We start from the raw sequence: 26,402 nt of genomic DNA, 5'->3' as shown, positions 1-26,402 counted from the left end.
TCTTTATTTCTGGTAATAAATTAATTTATACAACAAAAAATCTGAACAGCTGTTTGGGATATAAGACCAGGCTCTGTTCAGTGAGCCGAGCCAAAAGAACCTTTTCTCTAAAAAGAGAGTCAGAATTCCCATCACAATTGGGAGAGTTGCATTGATTCCACAGTGACAAAAACATTTTATTTTATTTTATTTTTTAAGTATAAAACATGATGGGGTTGGGGAGTACCGATACCAGGTATTGCTATCGGTCCAATTCCTGGCCTCATTTCAAAGTACATTATAGGTACTTGTGACAGCGGTTGATACCAATATCAGACTCCCTCTTGTGGCCATTTTACAATCAGGAACTAGAAATTCAAAATTACAAGAAGGGGAAATTACCATTAATTTTATGCAAGGAAAAAAAATGCTATATTGGGATATATGTGTCTTTTTTCATGTATTAAAAGTACTAGTAGTATTAGTATCGGTAACTACTCAAGAGTTAAGTACTTGTATTGGTATCGGTCTGAAAAAAAGTGGAATCGAACATTCCTAAAATATATATTACTGTATCTGTACCTTCATCCAGAATGAGATCATCTTTCGTTCTTCCTTGTCTCATACACCATCCCTCCACAAAGTTACGTGAAAATTGATATTATTTTTTCATAATCATGCAGTATCTGTCCACCTTCACTAATTTACGTCAAAATAAATATGAAAAAGGTACATAATAAAAACAAAGACCTTTTCACAACACTGTATATTACGTAAACCAACAACAATTGTTTGACTCACCAATAGCCTCATCAGGTGCCCAGTAGCCAGACGTGTCACAGATGCGAGGTGAGGTCGCCTCATAGGCATATTGGTGGAAAACACCATCTTTCTCACATTCCCCACAGTTGACGGCAGCCACATGGGAGGAGGAGCTAGGATTGGAGAGAAACTATTTTTGCTTGTCTCGATAATAGAGCCATTTTTGATACAACAACAATGCCATACAGTCGTACCTCAGAATTCAAGGAAAAATTTGGATACTGGTCAAAATCTTCAAGAAATGTTTTGATTCAAAGCCACACAAAAGCTTTTAGTTCAAATAATTAGCATGCATGAAGTCATTTGAGGCTTGATTTGTGGGAAAAACAAAAAAAAAGGGAAGCAATTGTAAATCCTAGTTGTGACGTATCTACTAGCTGAAGCTGCTATTGAGAAACACTAATTGGCTATAGCTGCTTTGTCGGTTTCACTTGTTTCTAAAGGTATAGCAGGTTTTACTGATTCTAAATCTAAACTTTTTTACATTTAAGTGGCATTTATCATTCTTTAAAAATTAGATACATTCACATAAAGCTGCAAGTAAACCAATGCAAATGAAGTAATTCAAATTAAATTTTGTCAATAGCATAATGAGTTTGAAATTGACATCTTCACATATTCATTAGCCATTAGTGATTTGACTTAACTGGTTTATTATATAAATACTATAACAGCACACAATGTAGGTGTAATGATATACCCACATGAATACCTGTAAACAATTGTTCAAGATGTCATGTTAAATTTAAAGTACAATCAGGTATTAGTGTAACAAACAAAACAATCAAACATAGAAAAACACAGTTTAGTACCTTTCATAGAGTGGCCCCGTTAATGGTGCAACCCAATAAATAGAGACTGAATCGGGACTCTGGTCAGTCACCATTGCTGGCAGAGGAATGGCACCAGGTCGACGTTCCGTCAACCAGTTATGATAGACCAAGTCAAGATAACAGTGCATCCTGGCAACTTGGTTGGGAGTAAAATGATTGGTGCAGTTATCATCTATTAAAGAGTTAAAAAAAAAAAACAACATTTATTAAGCAATCATTTGGGATTATGTTCAAATTCCAACCTTCATCAACTTTATCCAGTAGCTGGTATGGTAAATATTCAGAGGAAGGTGCTAAGTACGATAGATCAAACATATTACTGTCTATTAAGGATTTACACTGGCTCCCAGTCAGCTGTAGAATCGATTTTAAAGTTCTGCTACTCGTCTATAAACCACTAAATGGTTTGGGTCCTGAATATATCCAAGAAATGCTGATTGAGTACAAACCCAGCAGGGCTCTGAGATCTACAGACTTGGGCCAACTAGTGGAATAGGCTGCCAACAGAAGTAAAGTCCGCCCCGAGTGTAATTGCTTTTAAATCCAGGTTAAAAACTTTGCTTTTTTCTTATACCTTTGATTAGGGACTTTTAAACAGGTTTAATTAAGTGGGGTTTTTATTTTTTTATTTTAAGCTCCCTTATGTTAAATGTTTTAAAGTTTGTTGAATAATGTTTTAAGATTGTTATTGTATGTTTTTTTAGTAAATTTTGTAACCTATTTTTATTTATTTATTTTTTTCCTCTGAATGTTAACTACTGTTTCTTGATGCCTATGTGTTGTCGTTCCTTGTGTAAAGCACATTGAGTTGCCTTGTGTATGAAATGTGCTATACAAATAAACTTGCCTTGCCTATTACGCTCTTTTTTTTTCTTTTTTTTTTTACCAATTTGCTCACCTGTGTAACTCATGTAATTACTATAAGGGGTGTCCTGATACATGGTAACCCCACATGTATCATTAACAGCTCCTGGATCATGGCAGGCTTTGGATTTGGGCGTTGGGGCAGTGTCAGCACATAGATCTCCAGTTTCCATGGATGGGGTTGTTTCCTACATACACACAGGACAGAACAAACAAACACAAGTCAATGTAAAGCTCTATCCAGCATGTCTACATTACACAGACAATACATGAAAAGCCAATTTATTTAATCTTATTTTTCACTATTGAAAACAGGTAGTATTTTTCCTCTATAAATAAAATGCAGAACCATCTAATGTAATGTAAACGAAGTCTTATTAAAAGCTCAGATTGCAGTTTCACCTGACATGGGTCATCACAGGAGTCTCGTTCGCTCACTCCCTTGAAGACATGGTACAGTCCAAATATGTGGCCCATTTCATGGATCATGGTGTTGTGGTGTCCACTTGTGCCAAAGTATGATGGGTTCAGCACCATTCCACCTGAGGAACAGAGCTAAATATTCTTACTAAGCTTTAAGTATTACAGTACAATGACCAAGATTGTAGTGAATAGACTGATTGTTGGCATATCAGAGTGTTTGACTAAACTCTTGAGTCCCTTCATCTCTACCAGAGGGATGAACGCTACGGTTCCCTTCTTAACACAAAACTCCCAAATGTTTACGCTGGAAAAGGTGTGAGATGCTCATTTGTATTAACCCAGGTTACAGTAGCTTTTTACAATCACTTCCAATTCTCAATGTATTTCCCTCCTTTTCCTTGCTTATCACTGGGAAACACTGACAATCAAACAAAAGGTGTTTGGGCCCATGAAGTCATTTTCACACACAGAAGAGACTGTGGTCAACAGTAACATGCTTCAAATGCTCTCTTCGAAAGAGGTGTTTTTGATTAGTTGGGTTAAAGTTGATGGTCTTCAAACAAATTTGGACTTGTCTGCAGTGAAATGCATGATGACATGCCACAGTTTTGTTGCACTGATGTACGTTGGATCACGTTCAATTTATTTAGAGCAACTGACAGATGTTGTGGCTGGATAGCTCAGTGGGTTGGGGCATTCCTTTATTTAACCAGGTAAAAAACTAATTGAGATGAAAAAAATATATATATATTTTCCAAGAGTGGCCTGGCCATAGGGACACCAAAAACACGCAATCATTATTCGTTATAACAATTTAAGACAAACAACAATATATAATTATACACAAAATCCTCATCATACTATCAATAAATTCAACAAATTTGCTAAAACTTTAAAAACAGTCACATTACCCAATAGCATTTGTTTCGCGTTCCTTCACAATAGCCTTGAACTCTCCAAGCGTAATACATTCAGATTACGTTACGTACTTGGGATATAATCCCAGTCAAGGCGAACCATTTAGGAGTCAACTTTTAAGAGTGTCTAAGAAGAGTTATGTTCTACTCCTTTAGTGTTAATTTAACCCTTCTTAGTGAGTTAAAAATGTACTCTCTACCAGTGTCAAATATGTAACAATTTTAAAAGTACTGATTTAACTCTGGAAAGTATGGAGCTCCGAGCTACTGTATATAAACTCTGAAAAAGTGTTCAAATAAACTGCAGGAGTCAGTTCAGCACTGGACTTTTTACTAAACTAATAACAAATGGAAAGGAATCAGAATCATCTTTATTGGGTAAGTAAAAACACACTAGGAATTTGTCTGTGGCTACACTACTATTGCAGTAACTATGACAACTATGACAAACAAAGATGTGATGCATAAGTACAGAGTCTTTACATAATGAGAGTGGGTACCATTAGTGCTGTAATACGGACCAATGACATCTGTGCAAATGATGCAGAAAGTCATCAAGCAAAGGCATAATGTGACCAGTAGCATGGTAATTTCAATAAAGTCAGTTGCGTAGTGATGCAGATAATCATCAATCATCATCAAAGAAACACATTAAAAAGGATTGAGTCATGCCTGATGACTTTGTAACGTACATAGGCTACTGTCATCTCAGCCTTTTGTACTTAGTGTAAAATGCCAAGGCAAGATATTTTGCACATCGTGCGTATGCATACATTAGTCCATTAGGTCAAATTGTGCAGTTTCAAGGAAATGGAAATAGATGAGTTCTTCAAAATTTGGTCACCCTGATGTGTTGCATTGGAGTCATCGCTTAATTTAGATCATGACTGACAATAGAGAAATAAATGTTAAATACAGTAATTGCGCTCTCTGGGCCAGATCCACTAAAAGTTTGCATAGATTTTGCGCGGCGCTAACCAGTCGTCTATAAATGGAGCAATTAGGTAACGTGTACTCCACTAAGCACGTGCAGATGGGGAAATTCAGTACTAACTGCATTGTCAACCAGATTGCTTCCCGGTGCATCAGGAGTTTTTGCGTGTACGCAATTGAGGTCATTTGCATACATTTGGCGGAGAAATTGACCACCTCTATGCAAATGAGACTCATTGATGAACAGCGTCTAAATCATTAACGCAGCGCTAATAGCCACACGCCATTTGATATGGGAAGAGATTTGTCTCAAAATTATTCACACAAATAAATTTGCAATTGTTTTTGAGATCCACAAATACATCTGTGATTTTCACATGCTTTTCAGATCCACAAACATTTTTGCGATTTTCAAGTTTTTTCAGATCCACAAACAGAGTTGTAATTTTCAAGTGTTTTTTAGACCCATAAACATTTTTGCGATTTTCATGTTTTTCCACAATAAATCCGCACTTTTCATGTCTTTTTTTCAATTTTGTGTACATTTTCCATGACTTATGCTTGCGAGTTGTCGAATGTGCGTTTGTGGATCGTCGAGCATGCACATTTATTTTTGAGACAAACATCACACTGTTTCGAGATATTCACAAACACAAGTCCCCATACATGTCTAAGGCCTGTTCGGCCTCTGTCCATGCGGAGGCAGTGTTGCTGTCTCCATTGAACGGGAACGAGCTGTTTCTCGTTTAAAATTGGAAATTCAAAAACGGAAAACGAGCCATTATCTGACCCTCTATTATATGGTTATTTCACACAAATCGAGAAACAAAATGTGACCTTAATTTGTTTCCCTTGAGCATGTTTCGCCTTCACTCCAAAGCACTGATCTGTATATAACTGGATAGCTGAAAGGAGGCCAAGACTTTTGAAGCCGCGCCGCCGCCATATTTACTTAGAAGCTTATCCATGCTTTTATCTCCATGAGACTTGATTACTGTAACGGTCTTCTGACTGGGCTCTCTCAAAAGAACATCAGACAATTGCAGCTCATTCAGAATGCTGCAGCTCGAGTTCTGTCCAAAACAAAGAGATCAGGACATATCACTCCAATACTTAAAGATGTACACTGGCTCCCAGTCAGCTGTAGAATAGATTTCAAAATTCTGCTACTGGTCTGATCGTGTTATGAGCTGGTACGGGATCATGTCTACCAAGTTTGAAGTGAAAACGGAACGCTCATTGTGTTTCAGTTACAGATTTGTTTGTTTTGATAAACGTTTCCACAATGAAAGCGTGATGTTCACCAGTCCAATTCATGGCATCATCTGAAAAAGAAACTAAAAATAATGGCACTATACAGAAACAAAACAAAAAGGCATTATATGAAAAAAAATGGCATTATACGTAGTTTTCGAAAATAAAAACACTTTTTTGTTTCTTTACTTTATTTGTCTTTTATTAAACCTACAAATGTGTCAGATCATTTTGCCTGACCCTGTATAAACTACGGTATATGCTTAATGATGTTTACAGGAGGAAACTTATATTTTTTATTAAAGAATTATACCTATTACCTCATTGGCTGCTGCTGCTTCAGCATATTAGAAGAAGAAAATTTAATAGTAGAAGAAGAGTGGCCTTCAAGTGAGTGAGAAACAAGCTTAAGGGAAAGAGATTAAGGTCGCATTTTGTTTCCCAACATGTGTGAAATAAACACATGATAGAGGATTAGACTACAGCTCGTTTTCCATTGTTTTTTGGTTGTTTTTTTTTCAATTTTTAAACAAGAAATGGCTCGTTCCCGTTCAATGGAGACAGCAACACTGCCTCCGCATGGACGGAGGAGGAACGGGCCTTAAACATGTGAGGACTTGTGTTTGTGAATATCTCGAAACAGTGTGATGTTTGTCTCAAAATAAATGCGCGTGCAACAACGATCCACAAACGCGCATTCGACAACTCACAAGCATAAGTCATGGAAAATGCATACACAAAATTGAAAAAAGACGTGCAAATTGCGGATATATTGTGGGAAAACACATGAAAATCGCAAAAATGATTGTGGATCTGAAAAACAGGTGAAAATTACAAATTTATTTGTGTGAATAATTTTGAGACAACTCTCTCCCCATATTGCGGAGCAATATTGATCTCTTAGCGAACGCAGCTCATTCTGTTTCTACACACTTGTCAGAATTACAACTACTCACAGATTGCTCTCATTCATCTATTTTTTGTCATTCATTGTCAATCCATGTCAAAGAAATTCTGTAAGATGATGAATGTTACAATGGTTTTGCATGTGTTTATTAATTTTCCAAAGGTAAAAGCAATACTTCAATGTTCCTTGGCACAAAGTCTACAAGATTGTTGTTATGTTGGTGCAATGTGGTGGCATAAAAAAAGAGGAAAGGTAAAAAACAATAAATTAAGAACAGCTGTAGAGTGAGAATGGGTGGCAACTTGTGCCAAGCCCACACTGGTGTTTCTGTGTTTTCTTGTTGCGTTGGTTTGCCTTTTCCAGTGGAAAGTGGTCTAATGATTGGGAGAGGAAAGTGGCAATATGCCAGGAAATCTTTACCATCTTGTACTCTCCATCTCGTTTGGACAATAACAAAGCATACACCATAATAGAAGATGCCAAATGCAGAAACTAAAAGGCTAAATGAGAGCGCAAGAACTATGCACGTTTCAGAATCGGCATTTAAACCTGATCAAAAACTCTATCTTTCCAAACTCTTTTCTGTAAATCGAATGGCTTAAAATCAACCAAAGAAGTGAGGTCATTACAGCCACCAGGGAGGAAATGGTTTTGGTACCATCTCTACATTTGCAACATTTAAAAAAAAAAAAAAGACAGAAAACATACCCTCTCTCTCTCTCTCTCTCTCTCTCTCTCTCTCTCTCTCTCTCTCTCTCTCTCTCTCTCTCTCTCTCTCTCTCTCTCTCTCTCTCTCACACACACTCACTTTCCTCACCCTCTCTCTCTCTCTCTCTCTTTCTCACACAAACTCTCTCTCACTCATTCTCTTTCACTCTCTCTCTCTTTCACTCTCGCACTCTCTCTCACTCACTCTCACTCTTGCTCTCTCTCACTCACTCTCACTCTTGCTCTCGCTCACTCTCCTCACCCTCTTACACAGTCTCACACTCACTGGTGACAAAACATATGTTATTTGGTGTAAGTAATATCATTTTATTACCTTGATGTGTAAGTGCTTCCTTTGCCCATGGCCAAGTTGCAGCACCTGCCAGCTCTTCTCGTACAGAGTTGCTGGCAAAGAAAACATTAAGGGTATCGGTGCCACTCAGGTGAAGCTCCTCTTTAAGCTCTTTCACACTCATATAGGCCCTGTTGAGGTGGAAAAGGTGAAAGAAAAGCCTACTTATTGATGACAATCATTCAAACAAATGAGAATTCAACTGGCGATTCTAAGATCAAAGTGGCTCCCTGAACGTTCATCCCCTTATAGCACCTATCTTGCTAGATCATGGAGGGGCTGGAACCTTTTCCAGAGATAGGTTGGGTACCGTTGAATGATCACAATTAGTCACAGAGCTGTTACATTAGAGAATATAGAATGATTCACACATAAAGACATGGTTGAGGGGGCCCAGTATTTTATTTTTTTTAAATATCATACATGGCAAGGGGGTCAAAGTTATTTTTGTCACAGGCTACATCGTAGTCATGGCTACCCTTTGAGAAGTGATTCTCAACGTTTGATAGTATTATTACTAGCGGTAAGTCAAGTCTAAATCTAAGTCTAAGTCTAAGTCTAAGTAAGTGGGCTCCCACTAGTGATATGAGAAAGAATGAATGCCTCAGTACAGTTCAGCTGTATTGAACTTTTTCGTACAATAGGCCATTTTCAAACTTTGATTCAGGTACAATTTATATTTAACACTTATGTTCATATTAATTGCAAAAATTGGACTTAGTCATCAACCAATTTTCTTTACGACTTATCCTGTTTGTTCAGGATGCGCTATCCCAGCTGACTGTGGGCAAAATCTGGTCTGGACTGGCGGCCAGTTTTTAGAAAGTGACATACATTCAAACTCCCACCTGAGTCGGCTCTGAAACAACTTTGCCTGCACCTCAATCAGTCAAGTGAAGAGCATACTCATTCCAAAGACATTCAGTACTAACAGTCAATTTGGCCCCATTTTAATGATTGACTTTTATGGGTCCCCAGTATATTGAACTTTTCATGTTTTTGGTGAAAGGGAAGGATTTCCTAACCAGAAATACTGACTGGATAATAACTGTTCTCCATCCATCCATCATCTACCGCTTATCCGGGGTCAGGTCGCGGGGGCAGCAGTTTTAGCAGGGAAGCCCAGACTTCCCTCTCCCCGGCCACTTCAACCAGCTCCTCCGGCGGGATCCCAAGGCGTTCCCAGGCCCCCCCGGGAGGCGTCCAGGAGGCATCCGAACCAGATGCCCGAGCCACCTCAATAACTGTTCTATATTTCAAATTTTCAGTTACATTTGACTGTAATCCAGTAGAGGTAATGCACTGCGAATGTTTTTCATTTGTCAATAGTCTTTACAGCCATCAATGTAAATTATGGAACTTTTAAAGATTGAAATGATTAGAACCTAGTACGCAACAGTAGATCTGCAACAATAGTAGCTATATTATTTTAATATTATTTTGCCTCTATCCTATGATTTAGGATTTACCAATCCTAAATCAACCGGCCCAGGGGGAAATGTCTGGTCATAAAAACTAATCATACAAATTTGTCTGGTCTATACCACGTCTCCAGCTGTTCTCGTTGGGGCCACTTAAACACTACCAAGTGTACCATCATGTTCCTCACTACTTGAGAATTTACAGTCTTAAACGTCATGATATTTGAGTCCCTTCAAAATTTCAACAAGTAACTTCAGCCAGCACATGAAAATGCCTACAATTACAGCTTGTGTTTGGGGTGTCGTTACAGTATGTATATATCAATGTGGGAGTTTTTTGTGACCCATAGAAGCATGGGTTCCAGAAGACATTTCAAGGGGTGTTGTGACATCAAACATCTTAAAAGCAGATGTTTTACTGCCTTGTTCCATCAACGGTAAGCAAAGGAAATGGAAAGATAAATCACATTTTGCTGCTTTTAGCGCACAGGGGCAACTCCATCCAAAATGAGCGCCAACCATCTTGGGCCCTCTTTACACTGCAGGCAACAAATACTATTTGGTCAACTACAGTAACTGTCCACACATGCAAGTGAGCAGATCAGATTTGTTGTAACCAGCCTATAATTTATTGGCAAAGGTCGCTGTGGTAATGACATAGGTGTCATAACATCACAAGAATATGCGTAGTGGGAAAAACTACCAAATACGTCTACTTGAAATATCAAAGGCCAAACTTGACTTTGATGTTTATTGGAACGTCATAACATTTGCTGCAGTATACATCTTGTGCTGGCCTGTCTATGAACTTACTACTCCTTGGACACTGTCTTTGCATCGCTCTCAACGCCATATTCCCTTGTATGAATGTGAAACCTTATCAACCCTTTACGGTCTATTACAATACTACATGCACTTTTGCTCTCAAGTGGCAACTTCATAGTGGGTCTATTGTGTGGCAGTATTTTACTAATAGTAATACAAATAGCAGTGTTTTGAGCCTCATTCAAAACCGCCTTCATAACGCGGCATATGACAACATCCCCACTGAGGACACATACGTAGAAATTTCTGAACACAAGAATTTTAGATATTTCTTGCAAAAATTGGATTTCTTGTTATTTTAAACCTTAGAAAACAATCAGCGAAGAGCGGCGGTGACGTCATAAAAGGGCAACATATGTGTAGAAGAGTAGTAAACACATGGACATACATATGAAATATATAATATTCACTATGTAAATCTGTGAGTAAACAGTAACAGTAGGAGTAAATTCAGCATAACAGCTGGGTGATGATAGACTTCCGGCGCTGAAGAGTGATGTTGCTCACGAAACTACATCACAGCAAATTAATTTGATTACACAATTCGTTTTGAGCTGGGCTGAAAACGCTTTCAACGGCTGAGTGACCAGACCAACCTTATTTCGTTCAAGAAAGTGGGTGTAGCTTGCCAGGCTAAGAAAATTTAAGAAATTGACGGTAAATTGACTTGCAAATTAAATATTCACATTAATTTTTCACCATTGTCATTGTATTACTGATAAATAATGTGTTTTTATTCACATTTTACTGGAACCATTAGAGGTTAAATATTAAGAATGGCAAGTTAATGTATAGGTCAGAAATGCAAATATCAGCAAATTTTGCACTCAACAAGAGAATTTGCAGTTGAATTGTGCAGGCAGTGTTTGTTCAGTGCCCCCTCTAAAACAGTATGTGAGAGACCCTCTGGCACACAATGTTTATATATTGGGGAGAAACTAGCCACTGATCATCCTCTTGACTATTGTTCCAGATTAGAGTTTTGCAGGGTCTGACATTTAATTTTCTTTGGGTGGTGGCCCTGAAGCAGTAATGGCCCATAGATTTGTGATTATTACATATTAAGCATTTTTATACTGTACAATTGAATCCATGGCTATGATTATGGCTAAAATCATTCAAAATAAAGGCATTTCATTTGAATACATCAATATTAATGCGTTTAAAGAATAACAAACGTATTAAAATATTTCTTGACTTGAATTCACGCAAAACCCTTTGGATTAAACCCCCATAACTTCTCGCTCTCAACTTGTGTTTAAGTAAGCAAAGCGGAGCGGAATTGGGGACGGGGTACGTGCCAAAGAGGTATTCTGACTGGCCTCTGTCTTGATTGACAGCATTAAAGCAGTAAACATTGTCAAACAACATATGCCACATCCAAATACACCCAGCTTCCTTTTTCACAATCTCTATAAACATGGCTATTGTTCCACTTTGTGCTCTACGATTCAGGCAATATGTCAGCAATTTTATTTTGTAGTATTGGGTAAAAAATGTTGGTTCAGGGAAATGTATTGGGGTAAACGTGAAAAGGTGTCAGAATTATAAAGAATAAAGTAAAATATAGAAATATTAATATTCTACTAAAGTACAGTAACCAAATATTTCTCCTCCGTTACAATGCAAAGCTGGTGAACAAGGACCTTCACATCCATTCATGTGATGAAAGGAATGGAATGGGATAAACATAAAGCTTGGTTTCTTAATAAAAATAAATAAATAAATAAATAAATAAATAAATAAAAAGCAGTCACAACCCAAGAAAAACACAAAAAGTTGGATGTAATTTTGTCTTTTGCGTTACAACTCATAATAGTCAAACACACTGAGAATCTGATGGTTTGAAGCTGAATTTCTTGACTGAAGATTTTCTGTGACAGATTAAACTTGTTGATCCAAGATTCCCTATCTTTTCATGACAAACATTATCCCAAATGTATGACATTAACTCACCTGTCAGGTGACTCTGGATCGAAACACGTCTTGAGAACATCTGTCACTTCTGGGTCGCAGCAGTCTCCATCATCATAGTCGTAGTGTATACTATTACATTCCATGTTACAAACTCCATCCTGTCTCTTCCAGTTGTAGCAGGGCCCTAGTCTGAGGCAGTCCCCTCCGTCATGGCCTGTCTTTGGGTGGTCACACTCTGGATCACAATGGCGGTTCCCAATTTTCCCGATTCGACAGTTGCTTAGAATAAAACGCTGCCGCAGGCTCGTGTTTTGAACTGCGTATACAGTCAACTCCAGGGTGATATTGTAAGGGCGAAAGGCATCAATCAGAGCCTGGTGCTGGAGGTGAGTCTGGGCTGGTGTCACAATGGGGTTGCCGCCATCGTCATTGGAAAGGTTAATAATCCTGTAGCGGACTTTTTTGGGAGTACGGAGCGGCCAGTAATTGTTGTAGCCAGAAATTATGTCAGTGTTGTCACAAGGTGTAAGACCACAGGGTGGTGGCAAGAAAGAAGAGACAAGCTCTAAATCAGGGACAGGAGTGGAGATGATAGCTGGATGAAATCCAATTTTGTAAGGAGTCCACGTCTGCTCCGCCTTGAAACGGGAAGTAAACAACATTTTAATTGATTCTATAATCAGCTGTAGCATACTATTATGAATATCAAATGAGTCACAGGCAATGTCAACATGTACACAGATGTTTTCAGAAACACATACACTAGACAAACACTGGTTTTAAACAATGTAAATCAAGAAATGCCGTTCTCAGAAAGCATATTGGATGCTGCAGTTTTTAACTTTTGGTAGGTCGAAGTGTTCTTAATAGCTAGATAGGTTTTCATGTGGACATCTTTGTACACCCTGATGTATGTTGAAGCTTTCCATGTATGTGATGACATGGCCCAAGAGATGAGTTTGTTAAAGAAACAAAATTCAAGATAGCTACATTTGTAAAGTCAGCCCACATTGCCAGAAGAGGCTCCGTCTTTAGGAGTGGTCGCGTCTGCAGGTCCTCATGAGAGAGGGCGTAGTCCCACAAGACCACGCCTCCAACTTGGCCTCGAAAGCCCTGTCCCTGCTCTGATTGGTCACTGCCCAGGATGAAGGTTCTACAGGTCTTCATGAAGGGGCTATAGAGATTTCCCAACTGGAGATTGCTTTCTCCCACCTGACAGGTAAATTATAGCCAAGAAGACAAGACAGAAACATTTCAAAAGGATTACATCACGGTATTTTAAGCCCTTCCACAGTTAACTATAGATATAATGATTAAATCTTACCTTTGACACCATGTCAATGTAATTTTTTTTATGAAATATTAGGTGTTTTGCTGGTTATTTTTCTAATGCGGAAGTAAAACGCCGGGCTCAGTAAAACCCCGCCTCTCTCCGTGTGATTGCCGGACTCCCGGCTAGATGGCTGCAGCCTGTTGCTGGATCTCTGCTTTTGATCACTCTGAATGGCTATGCAACTTGACGTAAACCAATTCTTCAATAAACATTTGAAACAAAACGTCTCCTTGCCCCAAGAAATTGTGGAGGAGGATGGGGAGGAGAGGTAAGAAGAAAGAGGAAAGAAGGAGAAAAAAAAAAGCGTGAGCGTGTCTCGAACCAGATACCAGCTGCAAACACGGTGAGCGCACTAGTAACCACCACACTATTCGTTCAGTTAGGTTCAGCAGTGCAAATGTTTTACTTGTAGTTTACAGAAGTGTTAGCCATAACCTATACTGGGATTTTAAGACGGCAAATTGTCATTGAACTTTGGCAGTGCAAATGTGAAAGATAATTGATTGCATTGAATTAATTTGGAAAGAATGTTAACTCATAAGGCTACTTTTGTCACTATCCCATGGAGGTTCCAGAGAAAGAGGTGGTGCAGGGCTGGATTATTTATTTATTTATTTATTATTTATTATTTAAATTATTATTTTCCTACATTTTACCCCAAGAGACTGGCCCACAATTTAAAGGGACCAGTCCGTTAATCCAGTTTGAATAAAAATAGCAAACTGAAACATCATCAATAAATATCAGTGGCAAAACTACTGTATATGTTAGGCAGGAATCAGGCTGGGCTGGGCCGGGGGGCCTCAGTCACAATGCCAGGGACGATTATTATTATTATTATTATTTTTTTTGTGCCAGTACAGCCCTGCCCGAGATGAAATGAAAAGGTTGAGGACAAATGCTGAGAAATAATGAAACTGTATTGTTTTACTATTGTTTTCCATTTTGAATCAAATTCTTTATAGCTGACATTACACAAAAATAGTCCCCTTTTTTTCCTGACACACACAAAAAAAAAAAACTAAATTTTTCTGGAACTCATCATCCAATTTTCTAACTTTTTGGTGCATTGTACTCGAGTTACAGCGGCCATTCCAGCCAGACTTTGGTTTTTTAAGGACTGTCTGTTTTGGAAAATCTTGTCACGTTGCTACTTGAAGGACAGTAATAAAATGATGGTAACAGTTTGACACTTGTAACAGGTTATTCCTTTTTTTCTTCTCACTGAAAAGTGATGTTAATGGTATAAATGAAGACGACGCAATAAAACGCATGTAAAACAAGCTAAAACCACACACCTTGGCTCCATCAACATACAGGGTCATGTTGTGGCTATTGTAAGTCACAATCAGATGAGTCCAGGCATTGGCTCTGTACTGCTGGTGGTTAACAACAGTGGTTGCTTTCAAGGCTCGGTCTGTGCGAAGCGTGAAGTAGAACCGTGCCTCTTTGGTGCCTGCAGAGTCCACAGTGCGAATGCCGACTGACCAACCCTTCTCACTCAATGACGAACAGTTGTCGTATACACCTACAACACAGAGGCAAAAATGTATAGTAGAAACATAAATTGCATGATCCATGTGTGTGTGTGTGGGGGGGGGGGGGGGGGGGGGGCTGTATGCGCGCGTGTGGGGGTGTATGTGCGTGTGTTGGGGATTCCAAATGTCATTTCCTGGACAAACACAACTAACTTACTGCAACAGAACAACTGTGACCCCTGGTGCTATCATCAGTAAACAATTATTCAAGGCACCGCATTTTTTTTAACCACAAACAGTGCCCTGGCCAAAGTACACGAACTCTAACAACAAAAAGAGGAGAAATGGGTGAAAAATAAAGGAGAGAGTGTGGGTGGGAATATGTGAGGCTGTTGGCAATAATCACCTCCTTCATTGACTGCATAGGCTCTATTTTGGTTCCGGCGCAAGTCTGATGCACAGCGCAGTCCAACTTGTGTGCATGGGTGGACTTTTCTTTGTTTTGGTATTTTCGTAGACTTTGCGTCTGTAGAACTGGGCGTAATGGGTGTTTGTGCGGTTGTGCGCTTTTGGGATGGGACAAAATATTTTCCCGGCCGATCGTAGTGGCCGGGAAAAAGTGAAAAAGTGTACACGTGTACACTGCAGTTTCTGGTTACCACTATCCAATCAAAATGGCTTTAATTTTCACTCGTTCTTTGCTCGATTTACCTCGCCTTGCTTTGTCGGACGTAAGTCGTATAATAAAAGCACATTCATCCACATCAGCTTCAAAAAAAGACAAAGGATTTAAGCTATATGTGTGTTCCATTCAAACAACACAGGGATGGCCCCTCTTGTCAACGAACACCATCCTTTCTCTGACGTGGCCTCCAGCATATCCTCTTTCAAAAAATGCCGACAACACACGCAAGTGTGGCGTGTAATGGCAAACTGCTCCCAGCGGATGGCGACAAGCCACCGATGTGTCTCCGCGTCGGAGGGAAATCCAAAAAAACTAAGTATGCCATTATATCTAGCGGTAGCGTCACACAACGGGACACAACAACACTGAGTATAAGTGGTTGTTTTACGCATATGCTTATATTTATTCACTTTTTTCATTTTTACCTTTTTTTATCTCTGATTGACTTTTTCCACCGGAAGTCCATTGGCATATACCCCATTGCGCGTTCAGGTGTCTAAGGTCGTGTCATTAGTGTTGGGACGCGGCCAATTACGTCACAACAGGAACCGGAAACAAACTCTTGTGCAAAATCAGTCCCGCCTCTTCCATGGCATATACCCCATTATAGTTAAATATTATTGTAAAACATGATACTGTATATTAGGGTTGTCACGAGAACCGATACTTCGGTGCCAAGTCGATGCCAAAATTCTGAAAATGTGACGGTACTGCCTTTTCTACAATACCCGAAGTATCGTTGGTACCGAGGCGGCAGATCTGGCCGCATCTTTTGTGCTGTTTTCGGGGGATGAGCGCTTATCTGGCAACCCACAGAACGTCTAATGACGTCACGCAACGTGACACAAAAAAACAAAAAAACAAAAACATCCAATTTAGCGAAGCCCGCCCCACACTACTGTCTACACTAGACTAGCACGTAGCAATCAATATGTCCTCCTCACCAGTGTGGTGGTTTTTCTCCATGGCAGAAAATTTCCTACGTACGTGGGATTTATTATTTATTTTCTATTTTTACCGTGGTATCGAAATGGCATCGAGAATCGTGGAATTTCAATGGTATCGGCATCGACTACTAAATTTCTGGTATCGTGACATCCCTACTATATATATTGTATAGACATTATATCAGTCAGGACATGGCAGTGGTCGGTTGGATCTTGCTTCAAACCCAACATGGCATTTTTGATAGACCATGTTTGTCATTGTGATGTTGTCTACCTGCAATTCCATTTTTTAATGAAAGCAAAACAAGTGATTGACTGTCTGCTACACACGAAAACTGGTTGCGGAATTCCACACTGCATGACAGTTCAGTCATGCTCGGCCGTGTTACTCTGTGCGCCGAAGGTCTTAAAGAAATGCAATGAAATTAAACATTTTCCAAATATTTCCAGTCATTCAGCCACACAGAGTACCTTTACAGAAAGGGGAGAATAGAAAGAGCCACATGGACACAACAGAGAGGTAAGGAGAACAGAGAGATTTCAGACTGCCAAAGTAAGGCCTGGATGTTTCCATCTGCTCGTGCAACAGACAGCCAGTCACACACAACTACATCTGTTGCACAGATGTCAAACTGTGGGACAATAAAAGGTCAGGGAACCCCTTCTCTCTCAACTCTATCTGTCTGTGGGTGTGTGTAAATAGGGTAACTGGGGAAAAAAGAAAACATAACATACTTAAGAAGGTGAGCTAATTAAACCATTGATCGTTTTAATTAAGTCCAAACTTAGTGGTCGAAAGGCCATACACAATTTCTGTTGCTGACATCATCACACCGCCTCCACCAAAAGGTCTTGAGTAGCAATCACCATAGCATTCTTCCAATTGTCTCAACACTCTGACTCGAAAATGCAACAAACTTAAGCAGAACCGAGTGTTGGATACCTGGCACTAACTTTCCCAGCAAGCTGAATTCTCATGGTATTTGTTCACAAATACTACGAGAATCCATCTTGTACTGCTCTCGCTGATACATTCGCAACCGACCTTTTTTAGGTCGGATCAATCAGGTCTTGTTGAGGGCGGGACATGCAGCTGTGACAAAACCACAAAATGCCATCACCGGGAGACACAAACAAACCGAAGGCTGCGTGAGACTACAGGCATATGTGACTCCAATCGGATACCTCCTCAAATCTGATTTTTCGAACTGACTGTCCAGACTGTTTTTGGCAAGTGTCCAAATCCGATCTGGCCCTGTTCAGACTGAGCCACATTATTGACCCATCTGACAGGTTGCTGTGGCAACGACGTGGAACGGAGGCGGCGCCCAGTGCATGTAGTGTTTAACGTCATTGTGAGGGTGTTTACCGCTCCATACTTCCTGTTCCTCGCAAGCGATGCTGCGTTCACACCAAAACCGAAAAGGCGATCTGGAATGCTTCCTTCATGAGCGTTTCACCGCGAAAAATACAATCTAGGTCTATCCGTGCGGCAGGCTCCGACACGACGCAGCTGAGCCGCAGCGCATATACGCAGCCGGTGGAATTTGAACAAGCTGATGGAATGGAAACAAATCGGCTGCGCCGCCGGAACGCAGAGGAGACGCAACGCACACGCATGCGGTGTAATCCCTGGGTCAGCTTGTTCAAATTACACCAGCAGCGTAAGCGCTGTGGAGCGACTGCGGACCAGCTCCGCCGTGCCGGACGAATAGACCTAGTTTCTATTTTTGCCGGACGACGCATCCGTCGGCATCCGTCAAATGGCCGTCTAGCACAGAACACATTGAACGAGACAGCAAGACCGACGCAGTTTCAAAATAAAAAAATCCGGTTAATTTTTCAGAATAAAATACTCGCCAGATCCTATTTCGCAATCATGTCAGCAAAAAGTCATAATCACTGTTTAAAGCGATACAAGATTTATAACTCATTTTCCAGTATTAGATTAGGCATTGTAAGTTCAAAAATCTCTGGCATCTTATTCCCTGAATTTTCTTGTAAACCAATTAAGTATCGAAATAAAAACATACCGTGGTGAACGGCAATATCCTGGTCACGTGATCGTGATGACATATCCCGTGCGTAATCAAAAGTCGCCTTCTGTCATTTCAGTGGGAGTTTGCTGACGTAATAGGCACGAAAAAGACCGTCTTCTATCTCAATTACTGCACCAATTAAATCCTCAACACGTCAGGGATAATGTCATAAGGTGTAGGGGTGGGGCGGTGAGGGGTTGCCTCTCCTAATTTGGGCTAAAGCCAGGTCAGTGGCTAAAGCTTGTTTAGAACACAACATGTAGCTTAGCCTAGCAGAGTAAAAGTCAACCTGATGTTTACCGTCCAGGACAGGTTATGGACCGCCCACAAATTAGATTTCCAGTGTAAACAATGTCCATGGTCACTTGACTGGTAATTTGAGCCTCTAAAACACGCAACTTGGAGACACTCCCCAACTTCGACTCGCTATGAGACGGCCAGCTGAATGTATCCTCCTTACCGACCGGTTTCATCTTCACTTTCGACTGGACACAAATGTTTGGTGAGTCCTGTTGTGGTACTGCTTTTGAAGAAGTGCTTCTTTGCTATAAGGCATAATTCCACCTTTGATGTCCGCCGTGGGACGCAATAATTCCTCGTGAGTTATTTGTTGTCACTGGCAGCGACGTCATTCAATGTGTATTTTACTTACGCGATACGTCACGATGATCACGTGACTGTCTAAAATGGCCGAAACTGTACTCAATGCAAAAATATTCCATAACGAGTGCTACAAAATCTTAATTGCTCAACATAAATTGAATTTTTTTTTTTCAAGGAAGAGTTGAAATTAACTATTTCATAGAATTGCTGTTTAGTTTTTCATAAGTCTTGTCTTCCTTTAAACACCAGCGAACATGAACGAGGAGAGATTTATAATGGAGGTGGAAAGCCACAAAATTATATATGACACGGCACATCGATATATCGATACATGGTTTTATGTATCGATAATGGGACATGAAAAGGCGTATTGATACGATATCGATATATCGATATTTTAAACACAGCCCTAAATCAGCTGGCATTATGCCTAGGAAGTTTATGAAAGAGGAACAGATAACCAAAAAACAAAAACTAAACTGAAAGACACTATTAACATTAACATATTTCATACATTCGCTATAAATCACTCACTTACAACATCAAAATAAAAAAATAGCAATATATGTTACAGCACATGCGATGTTGTTCTACTTTCCAAACATGAACCTGTAGAGAACATAACATCTAATAGAGTTAGTTTTGTGTGCATGTGCATGAGTGTGCGGGGGTGTGCGTGTGCGTGTGTGGGGGTGTGCGTGTGTGTATTAGGAGATTCCTTGTGGCCACTAAAAGGGCTAATGAAGTAGAAAACGTTGAGTACCGGTAATGTTGTTGGATCTTTGATCAGAGTAAATGTGAGCAGACGTAACAGTTTGAGGTCTCCCTCACTATCAAGACCGCTGAAGCAGTGCACCCAAGTGCTTTTATTCCCCTTAATTTGTGTGATGTACAGCTGACATTGGCATTCATAATGAAAAACAGGTTGTTTTCACCTGTGACAATTTTCCAGAATTAAAGAATACCTACATAAAAAGCTCCTGAAATTCTGTAACTCATACCACGCTGTCAAAATTTGGTTTTTGTTTCTCCCCTGATCCTCAAACAAGAACCCCCCATATTTATCACACTTCCTACATATTTTGGATTATCAGGAAAATTTTAATCTTGAACAGAAAACCAAAGTAAATAGAAAATGCAGATTCTAAATTAGGAATTTCCAAGGCTTTGGGACTCCAGTGAAAAACACTCAGAGCCATTATTTACAAATGGAGAATACTGGGAATAATGGTGAACCTTCCCAGGAATGGTCAGCTAACCAAAATTACTCCAACAGTCTAATGAGATTTATCTAGTTACTAGATTCATGACCTACTAGATTCTAGTAGGTCATGAAAAGAACCCAGAATGACAGACAAAAATAGCAGGCTGCATTGGCATCCATTAAAATCACTGTTCATTACTCAACAGCGAGCAAGCCACCAGCACAAAAATGGCATATTTTGGAGTGTTCCTAGGTGGAAACCACATCATTGATCCCCAACACCTTAACAAGATAAAAGTTGTATTCTGCCTGTTACAGCTAGTGCAAACATATCAAAGCATTTGATCAAAACAACATCATGACAAAAGGCAAACATGGTGGTGTTATAGTGATTGTTAGGGGTGTTATTGTTAGCTATTACAGGACCTGGACAACTGGTTCTACCTATTACATCTGTCTAGCAGAAAACACTGCAAGAATATGTTTGGCCATCAATTAAGCTCAAGCACCCTTTGGTCATGCAGCTGGACAATCACATGAAACATACCAGCAAGTCCACCTCTGACTTCCATCCATACATACATTCATCCATCCATACATACATACATCTATTTTCTGAACTTCTTAATCCACACATGGGAGCCTGGAGCCTGTCCTAGCTGGTTTCGGGCAGTAGACGGGGTACACCCTGAACTGGTTACCAGCCAATCACAGGGTACTGAGAGACGAACAACCATTCACACTCATAATCACACCAAGAGACAATTTTAGAGTGTTCAATGAACCTGCCGTGCATGTCTTTGGAATGTGGGAGAAAACCGGAGAACCCAGAGAAACCCACGCAGGCACGGGGAGAACATACAAACTCCAGCCAGGAAGGCCGAAGCCCGGACTCGATCTCATGTCCTTTGCATTGGGAGGCAGATGTACTAACGAGCCACGCACCGTGCTGCCCCACCTCTGAATTGTTAAAAAAAAATATTCTAATAAAATAAAGGTTTTAAAACACAAGTGATGTAATATGGGTGATAGAAATCAAGTGAATAAAAATGTCAAATGATCATAAAGCATCTCTTTTACAGTTTGTTAGTGATGAATTGTAATTGACACGACTTTCTCAAGAGCTGAGCTACAACTGATTGGATTGCAGTTTTGTAACAGACTGGGAAAACATGAGGTCACTATGTTGCACAATGTGTTGTTTCCAGTCATTTGTAGTTCTGTAAATCACATTCAGTGTCTGGCCTAATGGACTCCTTAAAGTGGAAAAGAGCTCCAACTTTGAAAACACAAATATTTATACCCAGATGAACACACACGATTATCCCGAAAACCACCTGCTGTGACCGCAAAAGGTTGTTGCTTCTCCAAGAAATTTTTCATTTTTTTTAATGTGCTCACAGCATTTCAGCAAACCACACCATGCCATGTTTTCCTTGCATATTTTCAATGGATGTCTGTGGTCGACGTGTCATTGGTTACCACAGGAACGTTATTTTTGATTTGTGCTCAAAATATTTGTTTATTGTAGGTTTTGAAAATGTGCTGGAAGTAGACTAAAGCAGTGTACACACATGCCGATAATCATGCCAGATTTGGGCAATTTTTCCACCTCTTTTCCACTCAAAGTCAGCATTTGTCAGATGTCTCTTAAAAAAAATGTCTGAAACTGTTTCACGAGGGGTGTGTTTGTAGTTATAGTTCCTCTCCTATCTGCTTAGAAAAACAATAGTGAATATTAAACAGGTTACATAATTAAACTTCTCATCTTATGTGCGTGTGTGTGTGGGGGGGGGGGGGGGGGGGTGTTAAACACAGTTCAAACTGAACTTATGTTTAGCGTTTGGACTATATTTAGTGTGTAGTCCAAGTCATTCGTCACGCAAAAAAAAAAAAAAAAAGAAGAAGTTAGCCAAGCTAGCCAGAGTTAGCCTAGCTGCAACTGTTTTTAGTTGTTTGCCTGTCTGAATGACTTGTGGCATACACAGACTTTGGCATAAAACACAGCACACAAATATGTTGCGGCATATTAGAGAAACCATTAGTTTAATGGGGCCACACTCCATTTTGATTAGATTCAACAAATTATGACGAAAGTATAAGCATCAGCTGTGACCAACCTGCGATGACTGCAGGATTGCTTTGTCCACCTTCCGGATTCACCCATAGCTCCAAGCTGAACTTGTCCCTGGGCAGCTCTATCCCTGCAGACGGCTTCAGTCTCAGCTGCTCCTGGCTCCCGCTGAAGTAGAGGGTCGTCATCCAAGAGGGGGGCACCTTTGGCACGGGTTTCCCCCACGGAGACGCGCTGCCGACAGACCGGCGTGTGGAAGGATCAACATCCTCGTTCCCGTCATCCGGACTACCACTGAAAGCACTACTGCCGTCATCTTGTTGGACTTTCTGAGGAAATTGGAGCCCACTGGAATGTGAGCTTCCGGGGGAGCTAGAATTTGCCTGCGTGCTGCGTTCAAACCTGGAACCGCGCGATGGTCGACTTTGCCTGTCATGTTTTTGTGATAAGGTCCAAGGCTGTGTGTCTCCTTTCTCGTGAAAATATCCAGGCAAAGTATTAGACGTTTGCTCCGTTCCCAGTTGTGAGGCACCCCGAGTTCCTTTCGCTTTCTGGGTGTCAAACCTGCACTCTCCTTCGCAACCAACAGGAGCGCTTGTGGCAGTATGGAGCTCTGGCCGGTTCGTCCACGAACTGACCACTGAACGGCGGTGTTGAGCCGGGGAGAGGGATCGGGGGTGCTGCAAGGATCTCCGGGAGCCGGAGACAGCGCAAGGTTCACGGGAGAGGCGGGAGAGCTCATTGTCTGCTCGCCGGGCCAAGGCGCGTTTGTATCGGCTCAGTGGATTGGATTTCAGCAGCCATGTGTTGGTAGTAAGGACGAGGACAACAGCGAGGAGATTGATTGATAACATAATTTTGAAACATAAAGTGGAATATTTCCTCTAACAATAAAGGTGATACACAAATATCTGACGTTGTAATTATAATCACTTTACTTCTACAAAGTAAAAAGGGTATTTAAAGATCTCACTTGCACGGAAATGTGTTGTTAGGAATTGACCACAGCCTCCATATTTGGTTTTCTAGAAAAGTTTGTTACTTACAAATTTACCAAATTAAATTATTATGACTGCCACTAATCACCTCCGTTTCAATTAATCACTTTACCCCCTTTTATTCATGTTTACTTTCCTGGGGTAGCACTTCTCTTAATTTTTCACTCGTTTTCAGAAAGATTCCTGATTTTGGGTGTCAGTATAGACCACGAGAAAAATTCTATCTTAATTAAATCATTATGAATTGTCAACCAATTATTTTTTAAGTCAGCCACAAAATGGCATCTTTTACCTGACCATTGTGATGTGTCCAAGGTCCAAAATATGGCTGCAAGGTGAATTACAATAATAAAATAGTTTTTCCAAATGCAAGATGATGCAAGGTGTGACAGCAGAGCTCAACGATCATCAATGAGAGGGGACATAAGTATTAGTCCAATAAAGCTCCATCCTGCTTCATGTCTTTCCTCTTCGTTCTGGTGTACGTCTGTAAGCACTTCACAGAAGGCTGCTTCCCTCCACAGTCCATGCAGTCCAGGCAATTTAGGATTTCTCTCTCTATCTCTCTATCTCTCTCTCTCTCTCTCTCTCTCTCTCTCTCTCTCTCTCTCTCTCTCTCTCTCTCTCTCTCTCTCTCTCTCTCTCTCTCTCTCTCGCTCTCTCTCTGAGAGGCCAAATCTGCCCTTACATCACTATTAGGGAAAGTGTGGTGAAGGAGTCTGTTCTGCGTTTACCTCATAATTTTGTTTTACAAGGGAAATCCTCCACTCTCTCCACCCCAGTCCTGTGTATCCCCATGATGCTCGAGGGAAGAGGGAACTGGCAATAAAGTTTATGTAGGTCTATTTATTATCCATGTCCCACATCATCATCCATCCACATGTATTCATTTTATAGGTTACATGTATTTAAGTTTTATGTAGTTTAATTACACTTTATGGCACTCCTTGATTATTTTGTCATGGTGTGTTCGTTTTGTTTCTCATTTCAGTTTTATGCATTGTTCCTTTACAACCTGTTTAGGCCAGTTACCTTTACCAACAACATTTTATGTCTGTTGGAATATTCAGCACTTCACAATTTAAAGTAGCCTACATTTAATTCTGCTATATAATATATTACACGCAGCTCTGCACTAGTGAATTATTGTTCTTGTTCTTCCAAGTTGCCAACTGAGTTACACTTTGTTGTTTTATTTTAGTGTTCAGATTTTATTACTTTTTTTTTTTTTTTTACTATGCACCAAACAGAGCAGTGTTCCCATTTTCATTGTGTACCTATAATGACAATTCAAGCATTCTATTCTATTCTATTCTATTCTATTCTATTCTATTCTATTCTATTCTATTCTATTCTATTCTATTATTGCATATAAGTTCCTTATACTGCAAAATACTGTTCAGTTTAGATCCTGCAGGTAAATGGTCTTATGTTTCTAACATTGCCGCATTTTGCACATATATTCAATAATTGAAAAAAAATAGAGCTCAAATCTAATGTAGTGGAATGTGTTCAAATTTATGAAGCGTACTGCATTGTTGCTGAAGTTGGGGATTTTTTTTTTCCATTGTACTTTATCCATCCATCCATTTTCTTGACCGCTTATTCCTCACAAGGGTCGCGGGGCATTGTACTTTAGTCAATTTAAAATATGCACATTGTAATTGTACTCAAGTGAATTTATGGAGCAAGCACTGTGATTGTGTGTGTGTGTGTGTGTGTGTGTGGGTGTGTGTGTGTGGGGGGGGGGGGGGGCGGGGGGGGGGGGCGTGTGTGTGTGTGTGTGTGCATGTTCCTGCTGAATCATAACGGTGTTTGATCTTCCCTTTGTTAGCACTACCGCCACAATCTCCCTCTCTCCCTCTCCAGTCCACCTCTCTCTCTCTCTCTCTCTCTCTCTCTCTCTCTCTCTCTCTCTCTCTCTCTCTCTCTCTCTCTCTCTCTCTTTCTCTCTCTCTCTCTCTCTTTAACACACACACACACACACACACATGCACAAAGACATACACTAAGGTTCTCTGGGGTTTGAGAAACCTCTCTTGCCTCTACCTCCTAACTGCCCCTTTCGCTGACATTTTCCTAACCCGATCCCCATCCCCTCACCCTTCCTTTAGCTATCTACCCCTCTGGTTCATTTGCTGGCTCTCCTCTGTGGTACAAAACAGACAGGCTAAACATCTGTCCAGCACATGAAGAAAGTTTTTTTTTTTTTTTAATAAAACAAATATGCTACCAAACTCCTGTGCTCCTGGAACTGAAAAACAGAGAAGCATCAGGTGAGGAGGAATTTCCCCTAATAGTCCTTCCGATGTGGGTCTCTCTCCTTTTTTTTTCTTTTTTTTTTTCTTTCTTTTTATTTATTTATTTATTTATTTATTTTTGTGCACATACTGCAAATTGTGCATAGTTTGAATAGGTATGTGTGGTAAATGTTACAATCAAACACAGAGATGACTGTCAAGCACAGTGTAAATAACTCCTCCAGAAATGATTTTCATGCAGATTCTAACCTGAAATATAATATGATTCCAGCAAAAACAAGTTTATTGCAGTTAAATTAACCTGGCAGAAACCAAGCAATTGTAATGCTATGATTGCCTACTTTGCAAAGTGATTATACTGTATGTACAGTAGTGATTGGATATATAGCCTACCTCATAAATGCAAAAACTGAAAAGACAAGTGGACCTACCTACTAGAGATGTTTCCAGAAAGAGAAAAAAATCAGCCATATTTTAATAGTCTAAAAAATCTGTCAACTTTTGTTTTATATTGCAATGCTACAACTTCCTTTATGCAACGATATTGTATATAAAACTATTTTTTGAACCTTTCACTCATTAAAATACTGGTTTGTATTATTTACACTGCATCTTGAAACAAGAG

At 40.0% G+C, this 26,402-nt stretch overlaps 1 protein-coding gene across 1 annotated transcript in view; it reads right to left on the bottom strand.

Annotated features, from left to right (window-relative positions):
* pappa2 (pappalysin 2) overlaps positions 1-23,989 on the bottom strand; it is a 58,224-nt gene extending 34,235 nt beyond the window's left edge. The window contains exons 1-9 of the mRNA XM_077536444.1: positions 22,565-23,989; positions 14,787-15,016; positions 13,146-13,367; positions 12,195-12,793; positions 7,975-8,123; positions 2,901-3,040; positions 2,533-2,686; positions 1,614-1,806; positions 781-914 (exon numbers count right to left, since the gene is read on the bottom strand). Coding sequence (XP_077392570.1) covers positions 781-914; positions 1,614-1,806; positions 2,533-2,686; positions 2,901-3,040; positions 7,975-8,123; positions 12,195-12,793; positions 13,146-13,367; positions 14,787-15,016; positions 22,565-23,372 — 2,629 coding nt within the window. The 5' untranslated portion in view covers positions 23,373-23,989. The remainder of the gene's footprint in view (positions 1-780; positions 915-1,613; positions 1,807-2,532; positions 2,687-2,900; positions 3,041-7,974; positions 8,124-12,194; positions 12,794-13,145; positions 13,368-14,786; positions 15,017-22,564) is intronic.
* Between the last annotated feature and the right edge of the window lie 2,413 nt (positions 23,990-26,402).

Source organism: Festucalex cinctus, chromosome 1 (genome assembly GCF_051991245.1).
Source record: "Festucalex cinctus isolate MCC-2025b chromosome 1, RoL_Fcin_1.0, whole genome shotgun sequence".
Classification (NCBI taxonomy): domain Eukaryota; kingdom Metazoa; phylum Chordata; class Actinopteri; order Syngnathiformes; family Syngnathidae; genus Festucalex; species Festucalex cinctus.
The sequence above is the reverse complement of the archived record's forward strand: the minus strand, read 5'-3'. Positions and strand labels throughout refer to the sequence as shown.